The 26405-nt window shown below is 34.4% G+C and overlaps 1 protein-coding gene across 4 annotated transcripts in view; it reads left to right on the top strand.

Annotated features, from left to right (window-relative positions):
- The first annotated feature begins 1659 nt into the window (after positions 1-1659).
- LOC145680719 (putative aarF domain-containing protein kinase 2) overlaps positions 1660-26405 on the top strand; it is a 71227-nt gene continuing 46481 nt past the window's right edge. For 2 of the 4 annotated variants that reach the window (XM_081751657.1, XM_081751655.1), the window contains exons 1-6: positions 1660-1757; positions 13213-13843; positions 15393-15628; positions 16061-16151; positions 18667-18774; positions 25497-25611. In XM_081751657.1, the coding sequence (XP_081607783.1) occupies positions 13312-13843; positions 15393-15628; positions 16061-16151; positions 18667-18774; positions 25497-25611 (1082 nt within the window). In that variant the 5' untranslated portion in view covers positions 1660-1757; positions 13213-13311. Of the gene's footprint in view, positions 1758-13212; positions 13844-15392; positions 15629-16060; positions 16152-18666; positions 18775-25496; positions 25612-26405 lie in introns of those variants that run through there. The other 2 variants (XM_081751656.1, XM_081751658.1) reach the window with 2 other exon arrangements.

The raw sequence follows: 26405 nt of genomic DNA, 5'->3' as shown, positions 1-26405 counted from the left end.
TAGTGATTAAAAGGTATTAAGCATTCGCTCTTTTCTTCTTCTTTTATTTTAAATTTACAAATCTTTCGTTAATATTCACAAATGTATTTATAATTTCTATTATAGTGCGATGTTTCGTTTAGAGCTTCTGATAATTGTTAAAATATCATACTGTTGTGTCGCGGGGAAAATCGGATCTAAACCATCGGCAGCTGCCTTCACAATGTACTTTACGATGTAACTTTTGTTTGACAAACGGAATTGGATTTGCGAATATTTTGCGTACAGAGACGAATGAGCGTTCTCGTACGTCATATTTTCTCGTAATGTGTCATTATCACCCTACTCCAGTTTTCACTCTTATCCAACTTCAGTAGCAGTAATCTTACCCATTGGTATTCTTTAGTTTGCCGCACAATTGGTACAGGAAATTTCTGTGTGAAACTGTTTAGCCTGTCATTTATTTCAATCATACGTTTTCTAATTTTTTCATATGTTCTCTCTATTTCGTATTACTCCCATCAAAATTTTATTACAATGATTTATGAACCATCTTAAAAGGAAATCTTTAACACACAATTATTAGACTGTTGTTTCGTACCCTCCAATTCGCCGTTCCAAGTGAATGTGCACTAATGAAATGACACACACACACACACACACACACATATATATATATATATATATATATGCATTTAAGGAAGTCTTTATTTACAGACTCAGTCACTCTTTCTGTCTTTCTCGTTCTTTCTTTAGAAAAAAAATATACGGCGCGGCGGACGAAATATGGCAACAGCGCGCTCCATTTACTCTGTACTGCAATCTAATGGGGCGTTTACACTTGGTCGATTTAGTCGCACGACTAAATCGATTTAGTCGCACGACTAAATCGACTCGCTGCATTTGCCACTAAATCGAAGCAACTAGGCCGAATCAGATCGATGGATGTGTTGAATTATTTCAACCACAGAAAATAGAACGTCTTTCAATTCAGTTTCCAGTCGATTAGTCGCCTTTGATCATCAAGCGATTAAGTTGAAGTCCCGTTTACACGGTTGATTAAGTTGAAAGTGACGTCTATTCAACTGAATCGAACGCAAATCGACTAAGTGTAAACGCTCCATAATGGGTTCTCCGTATTAATTGGAAAGGCACGTGAATTTGTGACATTACAAAGCTGCTCTTGGTTACATTATAAAAAGTGTCATATTCGGAACTCCCTGATTACTAATCACAAAGACAACAGATGAAAATCGTGTAACTTTCGTGCTGCCTACTTGCTAGAACAGACATGGCGGGCATTTTAAAAGTTGTATTTTTTTATGGGATACCCTTTACATTAATAATTTACATGAAGATGCATAACCTATACCATACTAAATAGATAAAGAAGTTGAATTTACTTTTTGCACACCTACGGACTTTTCTGACAACCGAAGCAGGATATCAGGTTCTAGTACCGGTATGATGTTTTGAGTTTCAACTGATCTTCAAGATGCACATCTGTTATCTGAAATAATTACGTGTTCTTGATTTGTCTTATTTATCATATTCCTTTTATAATTTGGTATTTTTCATAAGAGGCTCAAAAGGTTGCATGCTTCTTACTCCTGCTTTAAACCACACAATGTTTCATTTTCTTTTTGCATAAATCTGAATGCTCTGGCACTACTGATGAACAAAAAAGATGCGAAATATACAATATGCGTTATCATTGTAAACAAACAACTTTGATCAGCTGGAATGTAATTTAATTGCATCATTTGAGCCACATTGATGTAAGTATAAAAATAGGATGGGTAGGATGTAGAATAGGTGAAGGTGGGTTAGTTGGCAGGTTGGTTCCTTTCTTTAAGAGAGGTCAATAATACTCAACTCATATAGTACCGAGCGAACGACAGTGAGAAAGACGCACTTTTTAAAGTTAAAAATATAAATTTATTTTTGTATTTATACATAAAAATAATTTAAGTACCGTATTGGGAACAAATTATCTGTTGTCAGACTTCTAAAAATCACGTAACATTCATTTTAATCTTTATATGATACATCTTTATGTATACATGCCAAGTTGATAACTTCCTTAATTTCCACATAATGGAATTTCCATATAATGGAATTTCCGCATGAGACTATCAGATTCGTCCTGCTCTGTCTCGTTTAGATAGCATTTGTGTTTTAATTGCCACCTAGCATAAGTTGCTTTGCGTTTTTCCATTGTAGTTTTTATGTCCCACATCTGGAAGCCATATTTATACGCAAATAGTGAAAGTATTGTACATTTTCAACAATTACTTCTGGTCTCCCTCTTAAATTTTACCTACGCCAAGTAAGATATTTTCATGTCGCCCACCGAAAATATTTTAGGGATCACTAAAAAGGAAATCAGTGAAAGAATTATAATTTTTCAATAATTCTTTCCAGTGGTGCGCCAGAAGTATACCAGTACGTTAAATAGCTAAATATGATGTACCTCTTGAGAATAGTCCGTCGTAAAAATTTTAATTTAATGGTTTAGATGAATGAGTGAGTGCACAAGAATGAGGATTGTGTAGGGTATTAAATTTCACTGGCGGAGGAATTTTTCACAATAGTGCGCGCCGTGTGGACTTTGTGGTGGACAGACACCGTGCTCCTGGGTTTTCTCGGGGTTCTCCCACTTCCTTCATTCCACCACTTCATTCATTTCTCATCATCACCGTCTCCTTTAGCCTAACCGGCATAACCGTGGGACGTACAACTCAAAGATTTCATTTCATTTTTTCACAATAGTGGAGCCCAGTATTTCCGCGGGGCCGCGGTGGTTCAGTGGTAGAGCGTTCACCTATGGTGCTTGGGGTCCCGGGTTCGCTATACTCTATTGCCTGTTTACCTAATATTGCATCAATACGCGAACTCATATAGTCCAGAACAGGGGTTCCAAACTTGTTACTGCAACCTACATTAAATAATAGGAAGTATTTTGTGGCCCACCTACTTTTATTCAAATACACATTGACATTTTATGTAATGTAGGTGTATTTCAAAGCAATTAAATTTTGTAAATAATGTCTCTAATTCAATATCAGGTCGTTCAATAACAGTCTGTATGAGTGATTAACATGAAATTTACAAAGGACACTAGGAAAATTTTGCAATAGAACAGAACTGATAATCACAGGAGTTTGTAACTTAGCACGTGTTTAGACATGTCCAAACCTACACTGTAGAGGCTCTAGTCATTGTCTCAGTGTCAGTTGATTTTCAGCTGTGTTAGTGAAAAGAGGTGGAGATGTCGTCGTGGTCAAGACCTGAATCCCGGGTAATTTTGCGCTACAATTTTGCACGTGTTTTAAGTGTTGATCATAGTTTAGAGAAAATGACTCCTGTGCTTGGGGAGGATTGTGCTTATTGTACAACGATATCTAGGTGGTACTGAGAGTTTCAAAATTGAAATTTCAGCCTTGAGGACGCTCCAAGGTCAGGTCGACTATCTTCTTCTGTGACAGAACAAAACATTGCTGCAGTAAGGAAAATATTTGAGACAAATAGATTGGTTATATACCATCAAATAGAGGTATGCTTGGGCGTTAGTGCATCAGCAGTTCGTACTATCCTCCGCGATCACCTTTGAGTTAGAAAGCTTTGTACCCTTTGGGTACCACATGACTTGATAGCACACCGTGTTTCATGGTGACGTGAAATGTTGAAAAATTTAAAAATAGGAAATCTTCCTCTGTAAACGGTATTATGACAGGTGACGAAACTTGGGTCTATTACTATGACGTATCGACCAAGCTCAAAACAAAGTGTGTCTTTTCGAAGATGAAGAGATCCCCGTGGTTGTTCCAAAGTCCACATCAGTGAAGAAGAGAATGGTGGCGGTATTTTTTAGTGTGCCTCAAATTGTCGAGCGAGTTGTCTTAGAAACACAGAAGACAATCATAGGAAAGTGGTATACCGAGAAATTTCGGGTTAAGTTCTTACAGCTCTCAAACAGTTGCTACCAAACTCAAGGCTTGACAGGTGGTTTCTTCACCACGCTAACGCTCCAGCGAAGTTTGCTCAGACTACTTGGTCAGCACGGCTAAAACTGTTAGAGCATCCTCCGTACAGTCCAGATCTCGTTCCCTGTGACCTTGCGCTGTTCCCCCATGTGAAGACCAGGCTGAAAGGAAGGCGTTCTACAAGCGATGACGCCCTACTAAGGGCTTGGGACGATGAGTGTGCCCAGATCTCTGCCGAAAAATGGCAAAGTTTCTTCGACGACTAGTTTCGAAGAATGGAAACATATGCAATGTATGGTGGAAAGTACTTTGAAAAAGTATAAGAAATAAGATAATTGCGTGAACTCTTGATTTAATGTGCTAAATTCAATCTTATTATTTTATTAAATTACGTTTATCTACAACAGAATCATGAACTCTTAAATTTCAACGAAACAAAACTTTTATTTATGATGTACATTTGTAGGAGACTTGCATAAGCATGCATTTCTTAATGGTTATTACTGAAATTGCTAATAAACACGACTAGTTTCCTTCCTGCTTTTTCGCATTTCCTTCCGTCTAGCCTGATGCTTCCTAGTTGATTGAATGAAGAATCATTGTTTTACGGTTAAACAAAACCACGGAGGACACGTCCACACGGGGTATTTGCCACAAGGTTTGGATAGGTGCAGAATCGTCGTAAGAGGCAGAACGCACCATTGGAGAACGACCAACTCCACGTCTTGGAAATACCATTGTGTAGGTGCATCGCCACAGATTCGCTTATATATATATATATATATATATATATATATATATATATGTGTGTGTGTGTGTGTGTATTTTTTTTTTTTTTTTCACGATATGAGCTTTAAATTCTTACCTGGTTACACAACACACTGGCCATAACACACGAGCCCACTATAGGACCAGGAATGATTTTACTACGAATATAGTTCCTTTCAAGTTCATGATCGACATCATTTTTTAAGGTCGTGCCTTGCTTGTAAACTATCGAACTAAGTAGCAAATTTTCTTTCTTTCTTTCTTTTTTTTTTTTTTTCAAACTGATGCGAATTGACATTCCCCATTTCGTTTTTCATATTTCTTCTTCATCATTCTCTGTTTATTTTTGACATACCCTTTTCGACCTTATCTAGTAGAATACATATATAATGCATATTAATAATGGTTACAAAATTTGTTCTTCCTTTAAAATTTATTTTCTTCTGTCGTAACAGCTTGTAGTTTACTTACGACTTCACATTCATACTACAGTGAATCGGATAAGTCTTATAGATGAAGTTATTCGTAGTCAAAAATAATAACTACACACATATATCGATGTATTAATAACGGTGTCTGTGAACAAAAAACTTCAGATCCAAATTGAAAGTGACTATGTTTGTGACCCTTAATCTTTTGAACCACCCAACCGATCTCGATCAAATTTTTGACGTAGATGCAGTTATGGCCTGGGAGTGTTTTTAGATATCACTGTTCTACAAATTTTAACTTTTTTTTTCTTTCCAAAACGAAAGTAGGTGTTCTTTATGGTTTCTGACCTGCTGATCACGAATCTGAAGTCAGATATGCTGTATCAGGTCTACCTTTTGAGAAATGTTTAAATGAAAGTTAGAATCAAACTCTATATTTGGTGAATTTATGCATTTTAATAATATTATTACTTTTATGTACAATAGAAACCATTTTTTAAAAAAAATGTAAGCATGGCATATCTGGATATCACAAAGATAAAAGAATGCTTATACATTAGTATTTCATGGAGTTTTTCATTAACAATAAACTAAAATAAAGTTTAAAAAACACTAAAATTCCACATTTGGATTTGAAATGCCTTTATACATTGCCACCCAAACAAAAGTCATCTTTTGATTAAAACGTAGAGATAGATTGAGACATCGTAAGAAACGAAATACCTACGAAGATTTCCTCTTGTGTGATGTGGGGACAGTATCACGGGCCAATGTCCAGCAGTAGTCTGCGAGCATTGAAACACCAGATTTCCCTTTGTATCGCTGCTCCAGGATCTGAATTGATTGATGAAACCTCTCACCATGCTCATCAGACACATCTCCTAGGTTTTCGGGAAAGAAAGACAGGTGACTATGTAGAAAATGCACTTTCAGCGACATATTGCACCCCATAGTGTGTAAGTTTGACAACAACTCCTCAACTAGTTGCGCATAGTTCGCACTTTTGTTGTTTCCTAAAAAGTTTTCTGAAACACTCTTAAGAGAATTCCAGGTTTTCCTCTCCACTTCAGTTAGTTTTCCATCGAATACGTCATCTTTCATCAATTGGCGTATCTGGGGACCAATGAACACACCTTCTTTTAGTTTAGCATCTGAGATGTTTGGGAACTTTGTCTGAATATACTTAAATCCTTGTCCTTCCTTTTCCAACCCTTTAACAAATACCTTCATAAGCCCTAATTTAATGTGGAGGGGAGGCAAAAAAATCTTCTTGGGGTCTACAAGAGGTTTCTCTTTCACATTCTTAACTCCAGGAGTGAGGGATGCACGGGTAGGCCATTCTCGTTGTATGTAGTGCATTTCCCTGGCTCTACTGTCCCACTCACAAAGAAAACAGCAGTACTTTGTGTAGCCTAACTGTAACCCTAACACCAAACCAATCACCTTCAGGTCCCCACATATGTTCCACTTATGCTCATCATACCTCACTTTTTGCAAAAGGAGTTTCAAATTTTGGTAAGTTTCCTTCAGGTTTACGGAATATCCAATTGGAATCGAAGGGTAAGTATTACCGTTGTGGAGGAGAACACACTTCATGCTTGCTTTCGACGAGTCCAAGAATAACCGCCACTCATCAATTTTATACGGTATTTGTAATGCCTGCATCAGTCCTACAACGTCAGTACAATATATGCAGTCATCACTACTGCTGTAAAATTTAAGAAAGTCATGTTGTCTTTCACGGTAGAATGTAACTTTGGTTCCTTTTTGAAGAAGGTTCCAACCTTGCAGTCTTGAAGCTAGAAGCTCAGCTTTTTGTTTGGGTAAGTTCAAGTCTCTAACAAGGTCGTTCAGTTCCTCTTGAGTTATCAAATGTGGTTCTGTGACACGTTCACTGTATGTAGGATCTTCATTCTCACTACTCACACAACATTCATTCTCATCATCACTACTGTCTACTGTCCATACTGCTGGCGGCACAGGCACAGGAAAACCTTCGCCATGTGGGATGGGTCTTCTAGCTGATTGTAGATTTGGGTATTGAACCGACTTTTTACCTTTGGACGTTATTCCCTTTACATTTGAAAGACAAAAGTAACAGTCATGTAAGTGATCATGTGATTCAAACCATAACATTGGTGTAGCAAATGGCATACACTTATGAGAACCACGTAACCACCCCCTTAGATTCACAGCACAGGATTTACAACAAAATTTCGGTGCCCAGGGCTTCCCTACGTCGACCTTTGATGAGAAATACAGTTCGTATGCTTTCTTAACAATAGGCGTTATCTTGGTGAGTTTCTGTTTTGGAGTTATTCGCCCACACACATAACAGAAATTGTCACGATGATTCTTACATTTCCTAGGCATTTTCAAAATTGTAACACTTAATTTCACAATACCAAACGTTTCCAAATGTTAACTACTTTACAATGAAACATCTACCCGTTACGGGTCACAAAAACACACCTTTCAATGTTCTTTGTCTGCTATAGCATTCAAGAGGAAATAAAGCTCACCACACCAACAAGCAAAAAGTAAATATTGATAGTCAGTTGTTTCACCGTCATCCGGTGTTGCCAGGTCTATGTGGGGAAATTTCTTTCCGACGTCCAATTTTCCACTTTTTCCGCCAAATTTCTTTACCTTTTGTGTGTGAGAAGGGGTAGTCATGCGTTTTATATTAATAAAGGCTTGCATTTTATACATCAAGATGTATGAATAATGTATAGTGTCTGAAATATATACATATAAAACATTATTATAATAAAGTTTTTAAAATATATATTTCCCCGAAATAGTTCCACAAAATAGAAAATTTTAACTACATTTCCCCATTTTTCCAGTAACTGAGACCTGATACGCAAAAATGGATATTATTTTCAGATTCAGCAGAAAAAAATCTTTAAGAATCACCTATTAGTTTACAGGAAAGAAATTCAGTGTTGAACAGTGATTCACTTTGATGGTAGAACTTAGAGGAAGGGGAGCAGGGGGAATTATAAAAATAAATAAATAAAACTTAATAACTCTTGAACCAAACGACCAATCTCGATCAAATTTTCAACATAGATGACATTCGTGCATGGGATGGATTTTACCATTTCACTTTGACGGAACAACCTAGGGTTGGGGAGGAGGGGGAGATATACAAAATTCAATAAATATAAAAATCAAAGTGACCATGTTCGTGAGTTAATAACTCTTGAACCTCCCGATCGATCTCAATCAAATTTTCAACATAGAGGAAGTTCGAACCTGGGAAGTTTTTTATTATTTCATTTTGATGGTAGAACTTAGGGTTGGGGGGGGGGAGGGGAAGAGAACCACCCGACCGATTTTGATCAAACTTTCAACATACATGACATTCGAACCTGGGATAATTTTTATCATTTAACTCTGACGATACAACGTAGGAGAAAGGAGAGGAAGATGGTCAAGTTTTCAATCACCTGACCAATCTCGATCAAATTTTCATCAACCTAGATGAAATTCGAATCTGAGATGGTTTTGTCATATCACTTTGACGTGTAACTTAAGGGAGAGGAAGAAACATTTGAAAATGATCGAAAATGACCGATATTAGTGTCGAATCTATAGTTTTTGAGGTCGCTGAGATGAACAATGATACTACCGATGGCGTGTCCCGCAACATGGGGAGGGGAGAGGGATATATAAAAATCACCGAAAATGACCAATATCAAAGAGCGTTTTAGTAGTAGTAAAAATGGAACATAGTACTATTTTTCCTTAATTTAAACCAGCGAAATCGGAGTGCGTCTTAGATTCGAGAACGTCCATAAATATTTTTAATTTTGTCATATTCAATCATTCAGACAACAATAGTGCCCTGCACTTGCGCAGGACGTGCGGGTTTGCTAGTTATATTTAATGCGTTTAAAATTGTTATTTCCATTAACATCGTTTCACTTATATTACCTATCTGTACTAGGGAATTTGTCTCGTGGTCCATCGAGAAGTGCGTGCGACTGACTGAACGTTATTGATCTATCGCAGTTCCAGTACGCGAATGGGTCGTACTTTACTGTTTTCGATTTCAGGATTATCAATATGCAAGCAGCCACATACAAGTAATTAACAAACATTTTAAATATCTCTTAACTTGCAGCTGCAGACACGTGCATAAAGATAGCAAATACATTGAATAGAAGTACATAATGGAATAATTCAAAAGCCTCATTTACTGAAAAGAGATAAGTTTTAAAAGATACAAGTTATAGTTGAAATCCGTCGGCAAATTTAGAATTACAATTACCGAAATTGGGTTGACCGACGAATTTCCGTATATAGCACAAATAGCGTCTACTAAGTGAACCCAGTTTTTGCACACACTTTGCATGTATACCAAATGCAAAAATGTAACAATTTTCTGCAACTAAGTTAGATCTCGTAACTTTGTGTTTTGGTCTATAATATTAAATTTCTACATACACTCATGTATGCACTCGAACCCACAGCTGCGTGCGCAAATAGACTCTTAAGTAGTATTACTTTTCGTATACACTTTATGTTGTATTAGAAAAAGAAAAAAAAAAAAGATTGATATTTAGTGTTTATGTTCTCATCAATGTAAGGTCTGGTGACTATTTGTTAACAAATATCTCCAAATTTTTCCCTCGTATCCTATTGTGAATAGCCCCTTTGATCTTTTCGTGTGCTTGGGGTTTCTTCCATGGTTCATAATCTCAATACGAATTTTCCATGAAGTCTGTTTTATCATTGAGATTTAGCAACTATGTATTAAACGTATCAAGTAAATAAGAACGCATATTCCGATTGCATTCCGTTATGAGTCAAGATATAAAAATGTTAATTACTACTAAAAGGGTTTTATTTTACAGGGTTACCACCAACCTGGAAATGCTGGAAAACTTGAAGTATGGGAATTCAACTCATTTGTAAAACAGTCTTGGAAAAGCCAGGGAATTTTAAGTAGGGATTTTTACTTTTCACAACTTGTTTGTCTTTTTGTCTTACCCAGCTATTTGGTAGGGGATATTTTATAAAATAAATTAATTTGTTTTGCAAAATTTCTCCACCTACACACATATTATATACGTGTATATGTTTAGTAAATAAGTGCTTAGTAGGTGGGGAAAAATATAGTTAATTTTTTACATTTCATATAGACCTGGAAAAACTAGAAAGGACAATTGGTGCTCACCACTTGTCGTTATCATTAAATCCTACAATGAAAATTGCCATCCTGAAGGACAGATATTGGTTTAGGTATTGACAACAGTTGATATTGAGGTTTAAAGAATAAGCTGTTACGGTCAAGTTACTTCAATGAAGTACTGTAATATGGTATTGTGTCTATTTATTACGTCTGGCTATTAAGTCTGTCACATATAAGATAAGAATAATACTACCTTTTTGTATTCCTAGAAGCTAAAATAGTTTCCAATATTTTGGACATGCCGTACACTAAACTCCATTTTCAAGGACCATAGAGGGTTAAGACATTACAGCAAATAAGCTAGAAACTTTAATCACAATGCTCACATGGGAAAATTGGGATATGTTGTATAATTATGCAATCTTCGATGCAAATGAGGCATTCAGTTATTTCTTAACAACATTTTTGAATATGTATAACATGTGTTTTCCTCAAAGAACAGTCAAAAAGAAATTTGGTAATACGAGTAAATGTAATAAAAGGTCATGGTACACTCCAGAATTATCAAATATGAGAAAGGTAGTAATGCTGTATTATGACGCATACAAAAGAGATGCGACCTCAAATAAAATGTTATATCAACACGAGAAGAAAAAGTACAAAGCAGAACTAACGAAAGCTAAATTGTATTATAATCAAAATTGTATTTTAAAAGCTACAAATAAGTGTAAAAAGACCTGGAAAATAATTAACAAGGTTAATGGTAGTAAGGAAAAAAATGTACCTGTTTCGTCAGACATATTAAATACCTTTTTCGTAAACTCAGTTGAAGAAATCAAAATTAATAGTTCAAACATCATTGATAATAGTCAAAATGATACACATATCACTTATCCATGCATATTCGTATTCCAATATGTGAATCCGGAGGACATCATTCGAGTAGTTAATAAATTTAAATCATTAACTAGCAAGGATGTATATGACCTATCAAACGACGTTATTAAAAAGGTTATTGACTATATTGTCTATCCACTCACAGTCTGCATTAATAGATGTTTTATGGAAGGTGTGTTTCCAAGTCCACTGAAAATTTCTAAGGTTGTACCTGACTTTAAAAAAGGTGATCCCACATGCGCTTCGAATTATCGTGCAATATCTTTAATACCGATCTTCTCAAAGGTTATTGAGGGAGTAGTAAAAGAGCAAGTCATTAACTACTTAAATAAATACAATATAATTAGTCAATGTCAGTTTGAGTTTAGGGCTGGTAGATCTACTGTAGATGCAATAGGTGCGCATAAGAAATATTTATAAAACATTCGAAAATAGAGAGAATACGGGCTTGCTACCTTTTGTAATCTAAGTAAAGCGTTTGACTGCGTAGACCATCATGTTTTAATTAAAAAGCTAAAAGGTTATGGATTCCAGCATAACTGTTTGAATTTCTTCAAAGCATATTTAGAAGGTCAAACACAAAGGGTCTATGTGAATGGAGAATTCTCACAAGTAGCTGAACTAAAATATGGTGTGTCTCAGGGCTCTGTTTTTAGGACCTTTAATTTTCATTCTTTGATAAATAATCTACCATTAAGTATTGAAGCTGATTATATCATGTACATTGATGATACAGCTTTTCTGAGCGTAGCTAATAATTTGACTGACCTAAACGAACAAGGTAGGGTTACACTGATGCAAGCCACACAATGGTTTTCTATTAAACAAAAATAAGACTAAACAGATAACATTTATACTTAAAGATATTAGTACACTACACTAATAATTACACTAATGTTAGTATGGACAGCATAAAATTTCTTGGCATTATGTTAGATAGTAAGTTGACGTGGGAACCACATATACAACACGTGTGTCGTAAATTATCAAGAACAATGTTTTTTGCGATCCTTAAGAACTACAGTGCCACATAATTATCCACGAACTGCACATTTTGCATTTTTTCCAAAGCATAATTACATATGATTTAATATTTTGGGGCAACAGCAGTTACATAAATGATGTGTTACTATTACAAAAGAAGGCTGTTAGAATAATTAGTGGTGTGTCCTTCAATGAACATTGTAAGCCACTATTTGTTCAACTAAAGATAATTACAGTAATTAATTTTTACGTTTATCTAGTGCTGATCTACACAAAACAATGTTCTAACTATGTTATATAGGCAAGATGTACATACATATAATGCAAGATCGAGCAAACTAATTGATACACCTTATAGTAGATTATCTAAAGTTAAAGACACTATATTATTGCTGGTATAAAATTTATGAATATGTTACCGAATTGTATGCATTATTTGCCTATTGAGAAATTTAAAGCTAAGGTGTATAAAGATCTGGTGGCTTTGCCTTTTTATAATATTAATGAATATTTTGAAGCGCAAAAATTATTTGTCCATTGGTGATATCTTTGAATATGAAATTTATTGTAATATATATGTATCCATTGTAAAGTATGAAAGTACCTAGTGTAATATGTTAAAAAACATTCATGTACAATCCTTTGACGTTGTCCATTGCCTAGTCATAGGTTTAACGACAATAACAATATTCTATTCTATTCTATTCTATTCTATGCATACTAAGTCTTTAGGATCCTTGAAAATGGATTCTAGCTTATGTGTCCGAAATATTGGAAATTATTTCAGCTTCTAGGAATACAAAAAGATGATTATTATTTATATCTTGTAAAATGTATTCCACTGTAAAATGTATTAATACTGTCTCTGTGGTTGTCATGATTTTTGCTTTCTCTCTCTTTTAACCCAAAATATTGTTTAAAATTCGTGAAACTGATTATTTCTTTCAAAAATATCGACATAAGATGGGATGTCTGATATTGATACTAAAGATGTTCTTTACTTTTTTTTTTCTCTCTATTTCAGTTGTTGAAAACACACCATATATCATTGAGCTGAAGATGATGGCGCTTATTGAAAAGCGAAGATGACTTACGCATTTGATCTGAATATTGCAGCATAGGAATGTGTTTCCTCGTTCAAGACAAAAGTTCTTCCGTTTCAACTTCCAATATCAAAATGCTCTCTAAGAATGGACTTCGTCTCTGTAGTGGCAAGTGGGGGACGCTTCAGAATAAAGTACAGCGAAACTGTTTCTTGTCTTATATATGCAAGAATGATGTAATTGTGAGAAGCTCAAGAACGTTCCATAGATATAACGTTCCTTTTCGGTTGAGTATATCAGCAACATTTATCCAGACAAATTGGTCAAATGTTCTAAAATCTCATTATGTTAGTTTCTGCAAGCCTCTAGTGGCAGTTGAAAAGTTAGACATATTTGGCTTTCGAGACTCGAAACATGCCAATGTCAATATCGTCGTAAGTCATAGACAGAGGTGGTACATTATGCATATTCTGTGGAAAGTATGGGATATTTTTCAGATGATTTTACGTGCAATACGACTTTTCGTTACATTTTTTCCAGTATTTGTACTATATCCAGTGTCTGTGATAAATGTATCGTTCCGAAGCATGTGGTATAAATTGCTTCTCATTGGTAAGTGATCATACTACTGATTTGAATCTTGGGTGGTGATGGCGATGATGATTTTGATTTTGTTATTATTATTATTATTATTATTATTATTATTATTATTATTATTATTATTATTATTATTATTATTATTATTATTATTATTATTATTATTATTATTGACTCCGTGGAAAAGCGCTCACCTCTGGTGTGAGGAGTCCAGTAACGTAGCGTGAAGTTTGGAAATGGGTAGGCTGAAATTAGACGTGTAACAAGGGCGTGGCTAGGAGGGACCCAGTCCCATTGCGATCACTGTCAGTCGCATGAAACCTTGTTGTATGCATATATGAGTGTAAAGTGAATTGAAGGTATTACCCATTTCTCTACGCTTCTATTTAACCATACTCTTGTATGGTACCACTTAGACTGGAAATGTCTTACTTGTTTTTAATCTTTTTCCACAAGCAAGAGAGACGAATTGGTTTGTATGTTTGTTTCAACTTTTTCCTCTATTGTAAGATGGTGAAATGTGTCTTGTTCACAAACCTGACAAACCGCACTGTCAGAAAAACAAGTGAAAACGGATATAGACCTATATTTAAGTATAAATTCTCCAAACCACCCGCAATTCACCCATAACAGCACACATCAGCATACTAACAAAAAATAGTAGTGCTGCAGCGCACAATCAATTGTATTCTTGTATGCTTTGACCTAAATAGCTATTCTTTAGATGACAATATTAAAAAAAAAAAAAAAAAAAAATATTCCTTATCGGTCTTTGCCAAACTTTCTGATCCCAACGCAAAAAATACAAGCAATTATGACTGCTATGCCGATTACCACAAACTAAAATTAAAAGTTTGGTTGCGATAACGCAAACGGAATAAGGTCTGGCAGGTCCTGCACTATAGTTCTCGCTTAACGTTTAAACAGCGCATTATAAAATAAATCAATTTTAATAAAATTCATTGTATCAATGTCTAAAAAATTATTTGAGACTGCTGTATGAATATTTTGATAGGCTGGACCTTGTAGCCTTAATGTACCCTACGTCCCTGGAGGAGTCTGTGGTTAGATTCCAGACCAAATGAATTTTCGATTAACATCATAGTGTTAGTGGATTTTCTCAGGGTTCTCCCGTTTGCTCCCACATTAGCATTCCATTAATTATTTGATAATTATTCACTTTTATTAATTATCCGTTTCCTTTATCCTAAAGGGCATAACCATGAACGTAAATCGAGAAATTTAATTCAGTTTTATTTATTATTATTTTACGTTCTTCAAACTATAAAGTAACCACAAATTCTATAATTTTGCATATCTGTACGAAAATAAGGAAGAAATACAAAGCAGGAACATTCTTTATTCGAAAAGTAATTCTTGCAGTAGTGTTCGTTGATTGACGCGATACCAAAATAAGAATACTCTTGCTGTAAATTATTATTGTTATGGCTCTTATCTAGGTAGAAAGTACCAGAATTTAAATTTAAAAGTGAAGAATAATTGTGTGCCTTTTGGTACGTATTATGTTAATGTGATGTTTCGTCTACTTTATTTATTATTTCAGCAATAGAATTTTCTGGTCCAATCTTTATAAAGTTGGGTCAGTGGGCGTCTACTAGGAGAGATTTGTTTTCGGAAGAATTTTGTACGTGTTTATCTACCTTACAAAGAAGAACAGCCCCCCACTCGTGGTTTTACACTCAATATAGCTTAGAAAAAGCATATGGAAATCAGTGGAGAGACATTTTTACAGTAATTGACAATAATGGAGAGCCAATAGGATCAGGATGCTGTGCTCAGGTAGGATAAAATTAGGACTTTTTTCTTTCTTTCTTACCAATTTATTTTGGTCTTCCTATATTTTGTAAAATTGCTCACAAGGGATAGAAGTTATGCGTAATTAAAAAATGTTAAGGTGTTGAGAAAAATTAGTTGATATAACGAGAATTAAGAACTTTTGTAAAAAGAGATATATATTTTTATAAGAACAAGACCTTTAATAAAGGACGTATCTGGAGTTGGGGGAGTGAAGATTGGAGATTATAACCATTGGGTAAGATTAAAAAGAAGTAATGGCTTTTGGAGGCAACGTGTCCGATTGAATTTAAGGGACTGGGTCATGAATCAATTAGTCATGGATACCCCTGTATTTTGTGTGATAATGTTATTTTACTGTAGCTGGATGTTCACTAATTAGATAGATGGATAATGGTAGTTTTCTTTTCTTCTTAGGTGTACAAAGCATGGGTGAATCCTCTCAGAGTTTCAACTTTAACTCCAGGTGTTCATAAGGATAACTTGTTTTATTCATTTCTCGTTGAAGGTAACAACTTTTTAAAATTATTTGCCTCGTTGTTAAATTCTATTTTGAAAATATTTGTGAGCTTGCAAGAAAGTAAACTGATTTACTTACCTGATAATCTTTGAAGAGACGTTTTGGTGAACTTTATACACTGACATTTTAATTTTCCATGCTCCGAAGATCCTTAATGTTCTGAAAGTTAATTTTGGTTACAAAAAAGTGAATCGTGGTAATTAGTGTGTGGTATAAGATAAAGGAAAGTGAACCAAATTCTTAGAAGTAATATTTACGCTACTGTTAGGAGTAATATAAACAGGAAATAAAACCTGCAACTAAACGGTTCATATTTTTCTTATACATTACATAAATTAATAATAATAATAATAATAATAAAACTTTTTCAACAAAATAACTATCAACTGCATCAGATTGGCAAGGAACGGCATGTCTTTTAACGCCATAAAAGCAGTTTCTGTCGATTCCTGAATTTCCTTTAAGCTTCCAAGCTGCATTAAATAGAATCTATACACAATGCGGTTCTCGTACAGCCTTAAACCCCCCCCCCCTCAAAACTTTGAGAAAGAACATTACCCAATATAAGAGTTATTACCCGGATCCCAATGGAAAATCGGGTATTTACGAAGTAAAATGCAGTTGCCAAGAGAGTTATATAGGTAAAACAAAAGAAATCTAAAAGTCTGAGTAAAGGAGCATATTAAAGATTCAAAAGAAAATCTGGTGTCAGGTTTATCGAAGCATTACCAAAAAAAAATCAAAAGTTTTATTTGGAGCTACAAATGAAGTAGACTGGTTTTTGAAAATTTATTTATTCATTAAAAAATAATAATAATAATAATAATAAAAGTTTAGACAAGGGATGGTTGAGTGACGAATGGGAGGCGGTAATGCAAAATTTTCACAGCGTTGCCATGACAATAAAAATAATATGACGCGTTGGCAACCTTCCAACAAGGAACAAGAAAGGCGTACAAATTGACTCCACTATACAATAATTTAGTTTGCATCTTCTTCATCCGTTGCAAAGTCTTTATCATCTTGAGAACGTGTTTCCGTACAACACAGCTCTTCCTTTGGTAACTCATTTCCATTTATATTCCTTGACGTTTCTGTTCTTTTTCTTCCTGTTTTTAACCTCCGTGACCAAGACTTCAGGAGAGAGTCGAAAGCTTGGAAGCTTAAAGGAAATTCAGGAATTACAGAAATCTGCAAGTAGAATTATAGGTAAAATTCTTGAGCGTGGTTTTGCATTGCCTGTAGTTTCTGTCGATTTTCTCGGAAACTACGCATGAGAATTCGCTTTCAGGCGCGTAAGTTTGTTTATCTCAATGTTATCTACCAATAGATATATATCTTATCTTTGCACAATATCATAGTTCAACAAAAATTAAAGATAGATCATATTTTGGTATATCTCATTAAATATACAGTATACGGTCCTTTTACTAGTATTATAATGAAATGCTTAATTACTGTATATTTCAAGATCAATTTCATCTTAATAGCTGACGTGATTATTGTGTAAATTTGACCATTAAGGTTGGTAATGTATCAAATGTTTAACGCTTATGTAAATATAAATTATTGTAATTGGGTAATACATTAGAATTAAGTTAGTAGATTAACTCACATGACCTGTTTTTATAATTTTGGAACCTACAGTGTTACGGCGCAAGTAAAATTATTTCAAAATGGACAGATACTATGTGTTTGTGATACTTCCTTTTTATCTACGTTGTTGTATTAGTTCCTTCATTCTAATGGCTCTTTCCATTCGTGCAGAAAATTTCCATCTATTGTATTTCTTATTGCATATTCATTGTGCTATTGGGGTTATTACAAAGACATGCTCTAAAATGTAATATTTGCTACGGTAATTATTTTGTGCTTAGATTCGACTAAACATTTTTTTCAAAATACATCTTTTGAAGATTCTAAGGGGGCGCGGTGGCTCAGTGGTAGGGCGTTCACCTCCGGTGTCTGGGGTCCCTGGTTCGATCCCAACTCGCGCCGTGTGGACTTTGTGGTGGACAAACACCGTGCTCGTGGGTTTTCTCGGGGTTCTTCCGTTTCCTCCCACTTTCTTCATTTCACCATTTTATTCATTTCTCATCATCACCGTCTCCTTTAGCCTAGCCGGCATAACCGTGGGACGTAAAACTCAGAGTGTTTTTTAAGATTCTAATACATCTGGACATTGCTTTTAGCGTTGTTAGAAATTCAGTTTATATGTAAACTAATATGATCTGCAATATACATAAAAATTTGAAAAATAGTAATTGCATATAAAATTCTTTCTTTTATAATGATTGGAAGAAGTATGAACATAACTTTAAACATGTTTGTATGCTACTATGTGATTCTAATGGTCGTTTATTCAACTGACATTGTCGTATTCGTTTACTTCATATAGAGTTGCAATAAGAATTTACAAGACTTAAAATAAATCATATGCTTTTGTGCCTCTTTGTTATGCTCTTGAGCGGAGAATAAGACTTATAGTATATTTGTTTATTAGGACTAGAACAGACTGGTATCACCTACTTCTTTGGATCGTATTACGAAAATCTAAAACAAACAGAGGAAATAAGGAAGATTAAATCTTTGACGATAGACAGTATTGAAGGTGAGTTTCTGCAATCACTTGTATTAGAGGATGAACTCAGATACAGTATTACATCTAACATAACATTTCGAAAGGTTATGTCTAATCTAACAATACCATATACGCTCGTGTAAAGGTCCCACCTTTTCCCCCGATTTTGTCTTCAAATGTCAAGGATAAGGCTGTTACACAAGCCTTTCAATTCAGCTCTTTCTTTGCGACCGCAAAGTTGATCAAGAGAAAGGCCATTACAAAGGTTTCTTTATTTTTTAGTCGGAGGGGAGAGGGTTAACAATAACATACGGATTTCAATAAGCTGCATATAAAGGCAATGTATATATCTATAAGTACAGAGAGAATTGCTAGGAGGAATCGCGAGTATTCCCCTTTAATTCGCATGCACACTGATTCTTTCCTCAGTACATAATGTAATTCTCCCTTATTTAATATAGATAAACCCGAACTCATAATTTTTAACACAGTCATCCGAAACTTTATATATAAAGTATTGTATTGAACCTCCCAAATTCTTGTGGGTATATTCCGGAGCCCCAAAACCTCTCGTGGGCACTCCGATTAAATACAAGCTGAACTTTATTAAGAAATTGGTGCCCCACCATGCGTTCTTAAAACCTCTACTTTGATGGGATAATTAAATAAATTTAAAGAGAGGAGGTGTCTCCATGCTTACGATAGTACGGAACACCCACCTTCTAACATGTGAGAAGATTCTTGTCAGAGAGTACCGTAAGTTTTCGTGCTTCTCGTTAATTCAAATAAGAAATATATTTACAAACACTTAATTCCAATGGCATAAATTGTAGAACATCATATCAGTCCCCGGAAGCACACGCACACACTTAAGCTCATATCCGCACTCGACACAAAACCACTAGCAGGCAGTCGTTTCTGTTCTTTGTGTTCATCAAATGAAAAATTGTCGTCACGGTTTCTAGAGACATAATTGTTTCCCAAATGCAGTCGTCTTCAGTGCCGTCAAGGACATTCGATATTCCTGTCACTTTAAAACTTTTCTGTACAGTGTCCTCGGAAACTGTCTTTCATGATGACAAAATCCAGTTGCATACGTCCATTAACGATGCGCGCCTCAAATGGTCTCCCACTGTAATCCCTGTAGTCCCTGCAGTTAATCAATTCCTGTAGTAGTGCTAAAAAGCTGCATTTAATGGTTTATTGATAGGAACATTCAGCAGCTGTTGCATGCTTGTCAGTTCCCCAGGTATTACGACCCATGTCTGTCTTTCCCTAATGCAGTCGATCCTTAACATTTTCAGCCAATTGACCACGAAAACTGTCGAGTACCAGCAAAGAACGTAGGCGAAGGGGATTCCCTGGTCGCTTTTCCGTTATACTTCGGATCCAGTCAAGAACAAAGGTATCTTTGATCTATCCCAGAACAATAATGGCAACGTTTTCCTCTTGAAAACTACAAATAGGAGAAGCTTCTTTCCATCAGCGTGAGACGTACAGCCAACATAACTGTTGCTCTCTGTTTTTCAGCACCAGTTTTTCAGCAGTCTCTGACTATTCCTCCTTTGCTTTTATAGTGTAATTTTCCGCTAGATCAAATCAAATTGGAGTTTGGTCTGCGTTTGCGACCTGTGAGAGCAAATAACAGTATTCTTGGAGCTTCCGAATCACAAAGCATTGGAGGTTTAAAACTTCATATATATATATATATATATATATATATATATATATATATATATATATAGGTATATATAGTACGACGACGAAACCTCAAGCAGTTTCTTCTCATCATGCGCCGTAGCCACCCCTTGCTTACTTTGAAATCGCCACTCCCGATGTTCTCCTCTCGAGTAGCACTCAACCTTTTATTTGATACATTTCACTCGTAACGGCGAAACTTCGATTATACATGTCACGAACGTTCCACAAATATTTTTTCCGCTTTGGGAAACTTGAAAGTTTTGCCCCGAAATGCCCGCTTGTTTCTGTTTGTGTTCTTCAGTTTTTCTTCATTCGTACACCGTCTTCGGACGTTTTTAGGATCCATTTTAAATTCTCCTGTAGCACTAGTTTTTAAAAAAAGCAAACTACACCACTCGAAGCTTGAATCCAGCTGTACAACTTGCAATCTTCCTCATGTTTATTAAGGAACACCTGCTTTCACCACCTAAATCAAAAACTGTTGCTTCTTCCCCGTTGCTCAGATCTTTCCTCCCAGATATTGTCTAGTTATAAATCACCTGTGGTTAAAGAAGGCTGCGTTCCAGTTTCTCAAACATAGCTTATCGGTTCTCCCTCTCCCACTCTCGCATCTAATTTCGACAAGATTTCTATAGAATGAATCATAATACATTAAAGAAAGTGGTTGATTGACAGAACGACCTTCGAAAATTTCCACCTCCGATCTTTCAATGTGCAGTGCGGGAGTGAGATTGTTCATCCTTCATTCAACAAGCAGGTTTTTAAAAGTCGAGGATATTATAAAAGCAGGAAAGAGAGGAGTCTAATTTTTTGTTCGTTTGCGCCTATCTGCACTTATCGCGCCGTGATTTATGAAATCAACAGCGCGTTGTTTACTTGCGAACAGGTCTGAATCAGTCACAAGAATGCGTAAAAGTTTCTTCCAAACATTTATTTGCTTTCTTTTCAAACTGGATATGGGGCTTTTACACGGGCAGTTTGAAAACCAGGAATATGAGTGAAGAAATAGAATGGAGGACCGTTACACGGGTGTGGCCCTTGGACAGGCGTATATGGTATGTTAGGTAATCGATGATTAATTGTCCTGATGATTCAGCTGTTAGAAATATACAAGTTTTATTTCATTTGTAGGAAATACAAAGTAAATGTGTCTAAACTTTTGTTACTATTAATCCGGTTAGTAAGAAATAAATGTATAAGGAAAAGCGATAATGTAAGAGTATAAGATGATATTATTATTATTATTATTAACTGAAGAGGAAATTGGATAATGTCTTTTTGAAGAGTAATCAATAATCCAAATGAAGAGGAGACTAATAATGTATTTTTCCACTGCAGAATCAGTTTGCCATAAATGTATTCATCTGTTAACATTTTAGCATTATAGTTTCAACCAGTACAGACATTCTAAAGTGTAAAGAATCGTGCATCAAAGTTGTTCGTCAAAAAAAAAATAAATAAATAAAAAATAAAAAAAAAATTAAAAAAAAATAAAAAAGACAACACGATAAACTGGTAAAGTGCGTGCTGAAATGTAATTTAAACAAATATAATAAACAGAATATATTGTGTGTTCCCTTATATATGCTATATGTTCTGTCAACTTTTTACTTTTTGTGAATTTCATGCAGTACATAATGCATATTTTAAATCAACCATATTATTTGAATGTAAAATATATCTCAATATAAAGAGGAAGATTCAAAATTTTCAACGGTGTATGATACATTACTTTTAAATTTCGAGATGTGATGTTTTAAAATATAGGGAAAAAAAAGATAGGCATTCTTGGAAAGGCGTGTGTCTCAGGGGTCATCACTCGAAGACCTCAATATTTAAATAATAATAATAATAATAATAATAATAATAATAATAATAATAATACATTTTATTGCAGAAACATCTGAGAACATCAGATGTATTACAATCGTCAGAAATAATAGTTTAAAAAATTACGGTTACATAACAAAGCATAATATAAATAAAGATCACTGTGTAACAGACGAAAATATTTTTGAATTCGAAAAATTCAACACTATATACAATTATTAATAAGTAATTTCTGTACTTGCTTTTTAAAGGCCAGAAGTGGAAGTTCTCTTAAAAATATAGAATGAAAATTATAAAATTAAACTGACATATAGTAAAAGGTTTTTTGTGTCTTACTATATTCACATCTAAATGATCCTAAACGGTTCCTGTTTCTCGTTTGATATGTATGATAATATCCTAATTCATTGTAAATATGATTGTTTTCTTTGTTATAAAGCAAACATTGATATATGAAAATTGCAGGAAGTGTCATAATTCCTATTTAACAAAGCTTGACGCATAATGTGCGCGACTAGGGATACCAGGCATTTAATCTTACACATATTTTTAGTATTTTCAGTTGGCTTTTGATGGAGGACTGATGACCCCAAAGTATCGTTCCATAACTTAAATAACTGAAATTGCGCATAGTAAGCAGTTTTAAGTATTTTTAAACTTACGCACAATCTTAATGTGCGTATTAAATAAACTCCTTTACTAGCTTTAGATTCCACTTTAAAGATATGGTCGTCCCAGTTCAAATGATTGAAAATTAAAAACCCCAAAAAAGGAACGGAATATTTGTTAAGTTCTGCATTTGAATTTTTGTTATTGTAGGTAAGCACCAAGTCTTTGATCTTGTCAGAGTTAATACAAAGCAGGTTGGAAGTACAACAGTCTTTAATAATATCTGAGGTGATGTTTAATATAGGCTGAACTGAGTCTGTTTTTCGTGAGTTGACATAGATATTGAGATCATCAGCAAATAAATAACTATTGACGAAGGGTGAGGCGAAATTGTATGGAAGGTCATTAATATAAATAATAAAAAGAATCGAACCAAGAATATATCCCTGAGGCGCTCCGTGTCTAACAGGCAACAAGTTAGACTCTTTTCTTTCATAAACAACTCTCTGAGATCGTCCATTTAAATACGAATGAAGAAGTGACAGAGCTGCATTGTAAAAACCACAGAATTCTAGTTTTATTATTATTATTATTATTATTATTATTATTATTATTATTATTATTATTATTATTACAAGATATCATTAGACACAGTATCAAATGCTTTTGATAGATTATATTGTTTTACATGAACAAAGTTGTTACTGCCCAACCCAGTAATACAATTTACCAAAAATGAGACAGCAGCCTTAACAGTACCTAGTCCGGATCTATAGTCAAATTCAGAATTACTAAATAAATTATTATGTTCGAAATAGTCAACAATCTGTTCATTCAAAACAATCTCAAAAGCTTTAGATATAACTGGAGCCAGTGAAATTGATCTATAGTTATCAAGAGAAGATGTATTTCCTTCTTTTCATTATAGGTATACTTTTACTAATTTAAAGCATTCAGGAAAATAACAGTCTAATATACAAGAGTTTATAATATGAATTAAAGGTTGCTTTATAAAATTTACTCTATATTTTAACATAATAGGGCTAAGATTATCAATGTCCTCACATCTACTGCTACTCATTTTAATAATCGCTTTCTCAATATCTTTTACTTCAACTGAATGGAAATTAAACGTAGTAGTAGGTTTGGACAATTTATTTAAATAAAAACCTGAATCATTATTATGAGAGTATGATGAAACTTCCCTCAGTATCTCTCCAATTTTGTTTACAAAAAAATTATTAAATTCAGACGCATTCAGCTGGTTATCAGATTTTTTTAATGTTATTGTATATAGGATAAATTTCTTTTTCTTGATTTCTTTTATATATATATATATATATATATATATATATATATATATATATATATATATTCCACATTGCTCTAGACCTATTACTAGAGTTGTTGATGGTATTATCATTAACTTTAATCTTAGTTTCTCCCACTAGTTTATATAACTTTTTCTTACTAATTTTATATAAATTCTTTATGACACTTGAGCCAGTACTACTATAATATTCATAATAAAATTCACATTTTGCTTTGAGTCTATCAATTTCTTCACTCTTAACTCTAGTAGATTTCGGTTTTTTTGGCTTACAAATAGCATATTTCACAGGGAACGCACATTCAATTGAGAACGACATTACAGACATAAACAATTCTAGTTTGTCCTTAGCATCATGCAAAGAGCTGTACATAAAGTTCCAATCAACTAATGATAGTACTTCGTGAAATCTTGTTATGTTTTCTTCTCTCATTAGGCCGACCCTTAACCTACATTTATTGTTACTAGTCTTATATGTTACCTCGAGAAAAAACACCTCAAATTTAAGTAAGACCGCCCAGTGATCAGAGACAGCAGTTTTTACATTGAACTATCAATAAACCTGTCAATAAGAGTAATTATATTATCAATGCAACTATCACCTCCAATTTTAGGTCTGGAATTTCAATAGTAACAATAGCTAGATTGAATGAAGAGAACACATTATTTAACCTAATACTTTCTTTGTTGTTCCCCAACTTAAAATCTACATTAAAGTTACCACATAAAATAATATTGGAGTTAAAAGTACTTAAATGTTCTAGAAGATTGTTCATTCTGTCAATAAATAACTTGAAATCTTTACATTCAGCATTTGGTCTGTATACAGCTGCAACAATAGTGTTAATATCAGGCAAGTATGATGCTGTAACCTCAAAGATCATTTCAGTAGACATGGTATTTACTCTAAGGACAGGCCTATGAGAATGTATATTTTTTAAATAAAAATAGCACATTCCCCATGTTTCCTTATGGGTCTACAGTAGCTGTTACTCTTTAGTTTGTTTAACTCTTTAATTTTATTTTACTTTCGCTCTCAAAATAGTAAAGATATTTATTCGATTGCATCAACACAAAAACATACATTTTTGAAAAGAAAGGAATGTTAAATCATAGAATGGATCTCTAAATCGTGATTCAGAGAACGATCCAATTAATAACTTAAATTACAATTTCTAATACTGTTTCAATGGGTTTCAACACCTTGTTATCTCAGCAGTTTTTAAAGTAAAATAAGGAAGAAGTATGCCATATGTCAGTCAATATTATTTATTCTTACTAGGACACAGAAAAAATCCCCATCTACAAGATAATTCAGCAAGTGGGTGTGAAAGTGCAAAGGAATTAGTACCAGTGGCTGTAAAAGTGCTTCATCCACAGATTGAAACTCTACTCAGGTATACTAACTAATTGATAGATAGCTTAATAGATTTTATTTATAAATAACCTTACAATGACAATGCATTTGTCTCAGCGATATGATTTCGATGGTTGCTCTCATTCTCGGTTGCGCCGCGGTGGCTCAGTGGTAGAGCGTTCACCTCTGGTGCTAGGGGTCTCGGGTTCAAACCCTGCTCCCGCCAAGTGAACTTTGTGGTGGACAAACACCGTGTGCGTGGGTTTTCTCGGGGTTCTCCCGTTTCCTCCCACTTTCTTCATTCCACCATTTCATTCATTACTCATTATCACCGTCTCCTTTAGCCTAACCGGCATAACCGTGGGACGTAAAACTCAAAATTTCATTTCATTCTCGGTTGCATAATGCACAGAAATGGCGCTCGAATTCACATCACCTAGATGAATTCAGTCACGCTATAAGGATAGTTATATCATCTAGTTAAGGAAGACGTGCGAGACGGTTTCTTTATTTTACTTTAGACTGTTGTAGGTTTATTAATTTATTTACTTTTTATATTCACATTTTGTTTCCTTTTGTATGATGTGATGATGGCTCATCGACGGTCGAATACAGAATATTCTTTCTTTCTCTCTCTCTCTCTCTCTCTCTCTCTCTCTATATATATATATATATATATATATATCCCACCCTGCCTTTCTGTTCGTATGCAGATTCGGGCTGAGTCGATCGTATTTATTTAAATGAAGTGTCAGTATCTCTCTTATTTACACGGTTGCAAAAAGACTTGGAGAAAATATTTGTGTAGTTGGTTCTCCTTATTTTGTCTGCCGT

This window comes from Thermobia domestica, chromosome 3 (genome assembly GCF_964235325.1).
Source record: "Thermobia domestica chromosome 3, izTheDome1.hap1.1, whole genome shotgun sequence".
Classification (NCBI taxonomy): Eukaryota; Metazoa; Arthropoda; class Insecta; order Zygentoma; family Lepismatidae; genus Thermobia; species Thermobia domestica.
The sequence above is the reverse complement of the archived record's forward strand: the minus strand, read 5'-3'. Positions and strand labels throughout refer to the sequence as shown.